This window comes from Equus caballus, chromosome 20, assembly GCF_041296265.1.
Source record: "Equus caballus isolate H_3958 breed thoroughbred chromosome 20, TB-T2T, whole genome shotgun sequence".
Classification (NCBI taxonomy): Eukaryota; Metazoa; Chordata; class Mammalia; order Perissodactyla; family Equidae; genus Equus; species Equus caballus.
The window spans coordinates 25733596-25741459 of record NC_091703.1 but is presented as its reverse complement, the minus strand read 5'-3'; the positions used below and the strand labels follow the sequence as shown (position 1 = coordinate 25741459).

The 7864-nt window shown below is 43.8% G+C and overlaps 1 protein-coding gene, 2 non-coding genes and 1 pseudogene across 3 annotated transcripts; 2 read left to right on the top strand and 2 right to left on the bottom strand.

The window, feature by feature from the left end:
- On the bottom strand, positions 1-73 carry TRNAR-UCG (transfer RNA arginine (anticodon UCG)). The gene has a single exon. It is a non-coding gene; the product is annotated as a tRNA-Arg (tRNA).
- Positions 74-1896: 1823 nt separating this feature from the next.
- LOC138919690 (adenosine 5'-monophosphoramidase HINT1 pseudogene) lies at positions 1897-2306 on the top strand (annotated as a pseudogene).
- A 2406-nt stretch (positions 2307-4712) lies between these two features.
- Positions 4713-4784, bottom strand: TRNAM-CAU (transfer RNA methionine (anticodon CAU)). Its single transcript has one exon. It is a non-coding gene; the product is annotated as a tRNA-Met (tRNA).
- Positions 4785-5553: 769 nt separating this feature from the next.
- Positions 5554-6063, top strand: H4C8 (H4 clustered histone 8). The gene has a single exon (XM_023624554.2). It carries the CDS (start codon positions 5694-5696, stop codon positions 6003-6005), a length of 312 nt encoding a protein of 103 aa, XP_023480322.1. The 5' UTR covers positions 5554-5693; the 3' UTR covers positions 6006-6063.
- The last annotated feature ends 1801 nt before the right edge of the window (positions 6064-7864 follow it).

Below are 7864 nucleotides of genomic sequence, written 5' to 3'. Positions count from 1 at the left end.
TAACCACGAAGGGATTCGAACCCTCAATCTTCTGATCCGAAGTCAGACGCCTTATCCGTTAGGCCACGTGGTCCACGGGATGCCGACCTTGCTGTAACACTTAAAAAGTACAATGACCTTTCTGCCCCGTCCTGAGTCCTACGAGTCATGTAATGACAAAAAGGCCGCGGCGCCCGCGCCACCTGCGCTTTTCGTCATTGGAAAATGGAACCTCGAGATTACGCGGGTTATTTGGGGCCACGGAGTCGGCCCTTAGGAAGGGTAGGGACTGACAATGATTTCGGTCCTGGAGTATATAGGGACTCCATGGAGAGAAAAGTCGTTCACTCTACGACTCCCGAGCAGAAAACCTGGAGTTTATGGCACCTAAAATATGGCAAAATATTGCATATTGTCTGCACGGACGGATATTTTTTAATAGGCTAACTCAGAGTTTCTTCCCTATTAATACTCACCACATTCACCATCTTCAGACCCGAGGTACTTGGGATGTCGGCCCGGACTGTCGTCACGGAAACCGCACCCAGGAAGGCAGTCTTCCTAAAGTCAGCGTCTCTACGAATATCTTTCTCTCCATCCTGCGTGGATATCTGCAGGCCCCCAGGCATAACAATTTCCCCCTTCCCAAGCTCTTCTAGTACTTTCTCTGATGGTTATAATATGACGTTTGAGCACTTTTGACAGTATGTCTCTAACGAAGAAAGGAATGCTTTTCTCGGTGTTTCTCAGGGGTTTAGAGAGCTCCAGGGCCATTACTATTATTTGAGGCTTCCACATCTTAAGAAACAAACACTACAGTAGGACTACAAAAATAGTGACTGTTCACAATTTTTAAATTTAACAGATGAGTCAACACAAAACATGTTGCATTAAAATCATTCTATGGACGAGGTGTTTATAGAATTTATAATGTTCTGTAAAGTGCTTGGCCTAATAACGTGATACAGATCTAAAGTTATATTTTGGATTGCTTCTTTCAGGCTTGTCAGTGAATCTGTGTGACCTCAGGCACCTTGTTTGAAGATAATGTCAGCAGTCCACACATGAGGCGTTTCCTTGATTTTCTTAAATCCTACACTCACTGGGCGCGTTGGCCCTCCTGGCTCACTTATGAAAGGTCTTGGCTTTTCTTGACTAGTAAATTAGCAGCTTCTGGAGCACAGAATGAGGCCTTTTACATAGTCTTTCTTTCCCTGGTCACAGAATAACATCTGGCAAATAGTAGCAGTTTAATAAAAATGGGCTGAATTTCTCAAATACATTTTTTTTTGAATTTTGCAATCATCTTTAATGTGGAGATTATTAGCAAAAAGATTCTTCTATCCTGCAAAAATCTGAATGTGGACTTTTTCTTCTCTCTCTTTCTCTCTTCCGGGAAGCAGGAAGACGGTGGCTAAAGCATCATGGGTAGTGTCGGTGGAAGTGGTTAAATTCTGGATACGTTCTGAAAGATTTGCTGATTGAAGTGAGGATGTGAGAGAAACAGACAAGTCATGTATATCTCCAAGATTTTTTGCTACAACAACAAAGTTTCCATTTACCGAGATGGGGACCACCATAGGAGCAGCATTTTGGGGTGCAGTGTGAGTGTGAGTTAGGATCAGAAGTGCTGTTTGGACATGTTAAGTTTAAGTTGTGCATTAAACATGGAGTGGAGCTGACCAATATGGAGTGGTCAAATTAAGGTGATATATATATTTATATATACATGATGAATATATATATATAGTGAATATATATATTGAGGTGAAAAAAAGTATATTCTAAACCCCCCATCTCCTCTCTCCCATCTTAGAAGAGAAATGACTTGCTGAAAAATAAACCAATCAAGCTCTGTCCACTCATTTGGTTCCTCCCTCCTTCTCAGGAAGCACAGGAGGGAAGTGGAAGGAGGAGATGGCAGAGGAGATAGCCAAGACTGAAGCATCTGATTTGGCGGAGAAACCACCATCTTTGAGAAGATCATTGGCAAGGAAATCCAGCCAAAATCATTTTTGAGGATGACTGATGTCTCATTTCCATGACATTTCCCCTCAAATACCAACATATTTTCTGGTGATACGCAAGTAAACGTGTATCCCAGATATCCGTAGCAGATGATGAGGAAAGCCGTGGACATTTAATGATTGTTGACAAGAAATGTGCTGCTGATCTGGGCCTGAGGAAGGGTTATGAAGAGCAGTGAATGAGGGTTCAGATGGGAGACAATCTGTCACATTCATCTCCATGTTCTTGGAGGCGGGCAGATGAATTGGCCTCCTGGTTTAGCAAGCTTTAGGGATAATTTTCTCTTTTCTAGGCAATGATCAAGTGGGCAAGTTTCAATATGTCAAGTAGTACACTTATTTTTGCCTGTATATGGAGAGATTGAAGAAATAATGTTTTTAAAAAATACATTATAAAAGACATTTGTTGCATGGTTTACCGTGAAAACAAACAAAAACTAAAAAAGAATCAAGGACCAGACTACAAACTTGAAAACTCCAGAGACTTTTTTCTAATGAGAGAATTTGATCATATTACTCCTTTGATCAAAATTGGTCATGGTTTCCTACTGCCCATAGAAAAACAAAATCTAAACTTGTTTGTATCAAATACTCCCTTCCTTATGACCGGCCCTTTCCCTATCTCTTCTGCCACAACTCCAGCCTGTATTGTAAGACCTAAAATTTTAAGTGCTCCCTGGACATCTTTGAGCCTCACAAGGCCCCCAAAAGGCCTAACTGTGAGTTCACCTGCTCTCAGCAGATACTCCTTCCACCAGGCCAGCTCCTCTATCAGCCAGACCAGGTGCCTCCCGCTGGCTCCTCAACCTAATGGGTTTCACCTCACTGTTAGCCCCTGAAACTATTAAAATAAGACAATCACATTTTCTGAAGGGAACCAGGGGTCACCCCACCCTCTGGTTACTACAAAGCTTACCTCCCACTGTCCCTGCTGGTTCACTCTGCTTGGGAATCTAACCCCTGTGTGGCTCCACATGGCATGCAGTGTCCTCCTCTTCCAGGTAGCGGGTATATGTGACTAGTAACCTGCTACCAACCTCATTTGTCCAGTGTTGAGTGTCATGTGTTCGGCCATCTCATATTATTCAGGCAGAGGATCCCTTCTTCGCCAACAGGGTGAATAGGAGGTGATCAGGACACAGCCCCTTTTTTTCCTCTCCAAATCCCCCTTCTACCATCTCCGTCACCTCCATATTCTATCACATTGAATTTTCTGTAGTTCTCAAGAAATCCTTAATGATTATGCCTCCTTGTGTTTCTTCTGCCTAGAATCCTCTTCTTTTGGACTTCCTGGCAAACTCTTACTCATTCAAGTTTGACTCAAAATCTACCACCTTTTCTGAATCAGGCCACTGCCAGGGCAAAAAGTTAACGGAGGAAATCGATTTCCCTCAGTTTTCACGTATCTCTCTAGCCATGGTGATGACCCTTCGTCATACTCTGAGAATTAAAATACTAGAATGTTCACGTAGTTGCTGGGTAATGATGATGTTCTCTACCTGAAGTAGAGGGTCATTATGAAGCAGGTGATCACATATTTAAAGTAAACATGAAGATTCATGTTAAGTACCTGGTGTCTGATTTAGAGTCCACTCCATGGCTGGTCACATGGTAGGTATGTAACCAGCTCCCTTTACAAACTTTGGGCTCCATTTCTCAAATGGACTTTGGAGGACAAGAAAGCCCTCTCTAGTCTTTCCTTTTGTATATCTTTTTCCTGCTGTGTCTGCACTTTTTCCTTTGCTGTGATAAATCTTAACCTTGAGAATATGTTGAATCAGGTGAGTTCTTTCAGTGAATCACCCAACTAGTGGGTGGCCATGGGGCCACCAGAAACAACCATCATTTCTACTTGCTCCCACTGCATTTAGTGTATAATCTTTTTTAAAGAAATATCTTAATTGTGCTATGCGTACTTACATGTATTCTTGTTTAAAAGCATGTCTAGACTGTAGGCTACTTAACGCCTTTTCTTAGCACCCAGCACAGGATCTGACATAAATCCCTTAATAGGAATCCATTCTGAAGGAAAGAAATATAAAACAGTCCACACATATACTTTAAAAAATAAGCACAGAGAATAGTTCTGTTACAGACTGTAAAGGAAGGTAGAGGATAGAGACACATTTACCAGTAGCGACTGCAGAAGCGGTTTTCTCAGGTCAGAGTTCAATCGTGGCCACCAAAACTGCACTCTGCCTTAAACTGTTACTTATTTACTCCAAAGATTAAGACTCTGGTAGTTGAAAGAATCTGTACCAGGATGGCCAAGAGGATATCTAGTCGATCGCCTTATCACATGGCCACAACGACCTAACAAGTAGTGCTTTCTGAATTATGTAGAGAAGGAAATAAAACTCCATACCTCAGCTTCCACCCCTACCCTCACCCCTGCACTCAGCGTATTTCAGCTTTTTCCCGGCTTCATGGCGCAATAAGAACTGTCATGATAACTGGTGGCAACAATAGATCGGTCACTTTGGCAACTAGAAGAAACCTGGTTTACTATGAGAGGACATATTAGTTAGTGACAACTGAGTATCCATGAACGACATTCTTACCTGTAGAGGACGTAATTTCACGTTTATTTTCAGGAAATAATTTTAATTTCAGAATTTTTTCTTAAAGAAGGGCTCCATTTCATTTTGTTTCCTTATTGTGACACTAAGCTACAGAATTTTAACTGAAGAGGAAAAGAAGACACCATAGCAGAGGATGGTTTCGATCCATCGACCTCTGGGTTATGGGCCCAGCACGCTTCCGCTGCGCCACTCTGCTTCTCGCTGAAGCATTCTTATAACAACATTGTTAACTGTACTCAGAGGCGATTTACTCACTAGCTTTTAGGAAGTCTGCGGAAGGTCGCCTATTTATTTCAATATCTTGGCTACCAAAAGTTGCCAGTTCTCTTTAGGATAATGTCGCTACCAGAAACAAGGAGAAAACAAAACTGGGAGTAGAGAAGCAAACATTAACACATTGTTACTGGGCGCAGAGGTGGGGGGGTGGCTAGACAGTCAAACGAGAATCACAGGTTTTAATAAACAGGGAAAGAAAACAAACCAGGAAAGGAACCCGGGCTTCCGCGCGGCAGGCGAGAATTGTGCCACGGAATCACGAACCACGTATTCGCCTTCGGGAAGAAAACTCTTTTAGTCAGATTTCTTTCGGTTGGAGATAGAGACGGTGATGTCTCGCAATTTTTAAACTCCTCCGCAGGTGGCTTTCGCTTCGGAGGGGCTTTGCCGCAGGGAACAGAAATGCCAGAAACACTAAAGGGGGCAGCAAAGCAGCACTCTGCATTCCAACGAAGATTGCTGCAGTTCTGGGCATGTGGGACAAGGCTCTTGTGCAATCGTCCGAACGCATCCCAAGCAGCAAAAGATAACCAGTCAAAAATGTGAATTTCTTTAGTCTGACGCAGTTGTAAAAAAAGATCCGAAAATTCCCAATTGGGGACGCAGACCGTGCCGGAGACGCTTCCGCAGAAGGCCCCCTCGGCGGCCGGGTAACCGAGTAAGCAGTGACGTCATTCCAAAGTGGGCTGCGAGGGGCGGGGCCGGCAGGCTGAGCGGACCTTCCCGCCTGCGCGCCTTCAGTCTTCAATTAGGTCCGCAATCCGCACATATAAGGAAATTGCCTAGGTTTTTCTGTCGCTGTTTTGGAGTTGCTCTGAGCGGCGTTATCATGTCTGGTCGCGGCAAAGGCGGAAAAGGACTGGGAAAAGGGGGTGCTAAGCGCCACCGGAAGGTCTTGCGGGATAACATCCAGGGCATCACCAAGCCGGCCATCAGGCGTCTGGCCCGCCGTGGCGGCGTTAAGCGCATTTCTGGCCTTATCTACGAGGAGACCCGCGGGGTGCTCAAAGTGTTCCTGGAAAACGTGATCCGAGACGCGGTCACCTACACCGAGCACGCCAAGCGCAAGACCGTTACTGCCATGGACGTGGTTTACGCGCTCAAACGCCAGGGTCGCACTCTTTACGGCTTCGGTGGTTAAGTTGTCTGTCTTCAACTAGTTACTACATCTAATCAAAGGCCCTTTTCAGGGCCGCCCACGTATTTCCATAAAAGAGCCTAGCATTTTTATTGGAATGTTTTGATGTTTCTAGCTACTAAGTGCGTAGCTTGGTTGCGTTTAAAACTCGTCCCGTTCTAAGACAGCTGTAGCTTTAAGACCACCTATTTGAAAATGGGGTATTTTATGGCATTAAGCTTACGTACGTTGTTGCCTTACTTAGTGTTCAAGTGTAAAGATTTTTGGATTACTGTTTCTTTTGCCGGTGAATGTCGCGTAGCATTGTTCACTTCTCCAAGAAGCTGCTTGCTTAGTGCTCCAGTACTTAAGTCGTGTGTGCGTGGTTTTTGAGTTCTACGGAGAAGTCGCATTTAACTGCCCGGAGGTAGCGGGGCGATCCTGCCCTCCCCTGCCTGTGTTCCCCTGCGCAAAATGGCGGAGAGGGCGAAGAACAAAGAAAGCCCGCGCGCCGGCGGCGGTAAGGGGCGCCCCGGAACAAAGCGACTCTGTGGGCGGAAGGGCGCGTTGCCCTAGGCAGGAGCGCGAGCTCCTGGACCCGGGTGGCCGCGCGCTGCTGTGTTTCCTTGGCGAATCAGCCTTTGTTGTAGAGGAAAACACATTTGGGGAAAAATTAAAATACACACTTGGGGAGAGCTGGCAAGTGTTCAGCATAGAGGCTAATATATTTCTGACATCCTATTATGGAAACTTAGGATGTTACTTAATGATCAATGATATATAAATGTCACCTAAATTTGTCAAGTGGACGTGATAGCGTTTTTTTTTTTAAAGTATACATAGAGGCATCAGGATATTTCACCCCAAATTATTAGGTATGCACTATAAAAAAAGTTACATAATCAGACAACGAAAACAAAATTCCCTCATATCTATCAGTTAGTTCACATTTAAAAAAATCCCTATTTTATGCCCCAAATATCTTAAGAGTTCAGATTTGCTCAGAGGAAGATGCCAGCACGCCTTTGGTTGCCTGAGGTCTCTTTAGGTACAACAGTTTTCTCCTCTTTCCTCAGCCCCACTTCTTGTTTTGGACATTGATTTGCTGGAGACCTAACCTTTAGAATGTCCTTCTGGTTTGGCTTGTTTCCTAAATGGGGTCATTTTACTTGACTTCTATACCCTGTATGTCCTACAAGGTAGAAGTTATTTCCATAGACGTGATTGAAATCATGTTAATTTTGTTGTCAAGGAACAGATTATAGATGCTATGTATAGGCTATTTGCACATCAGGGGCACATGAGGTCAGGCTTATCCAAATTCGAGATGATGGATTGATCACTGGTTTAGGGAGATTAATTCCATTGTAAAATCAGGTTTTCCCTCCCTATGGTCAGCAGGTAATCTGTACGGTGATACTTTGACTTCGGGAAAATCAAGGGAGCCATTTTGAATCTCGTCTAAAAGATAGGGACTCTAGTGCTTAAATAAGAAAAGAACCAGATGTTATCGGAGCTAAAGCACCAGTTTGAGGAGATAAAGTTATATGAGGATAATTTACCAAACAAACAGCACTGTTCTATGCTCTGAGAATTAGAGCATTGAATAACAGTGAACAAAACATTTCTGTATTTGTGGAGCTTATATTTTATTGGAGTGGGGATAAACAAACTAGGTAAAACAGATAGTGTGTCACGGTGCTAAGTGCCCTGCGGATCACTGAAGTAGGGAAAGACATCAAGTGTGGAGGAAGGAGGTGATGTTTGAAATGTTATGGTCAGGAAAGGCTTATGATAAAGTGATGGTTGGGGAAAAACGATTGAGAAAGGGAAGTTCCAAATAGAAGGAAGACCAAGAAGGAAAGCCTGGAGGCAACAAAGAG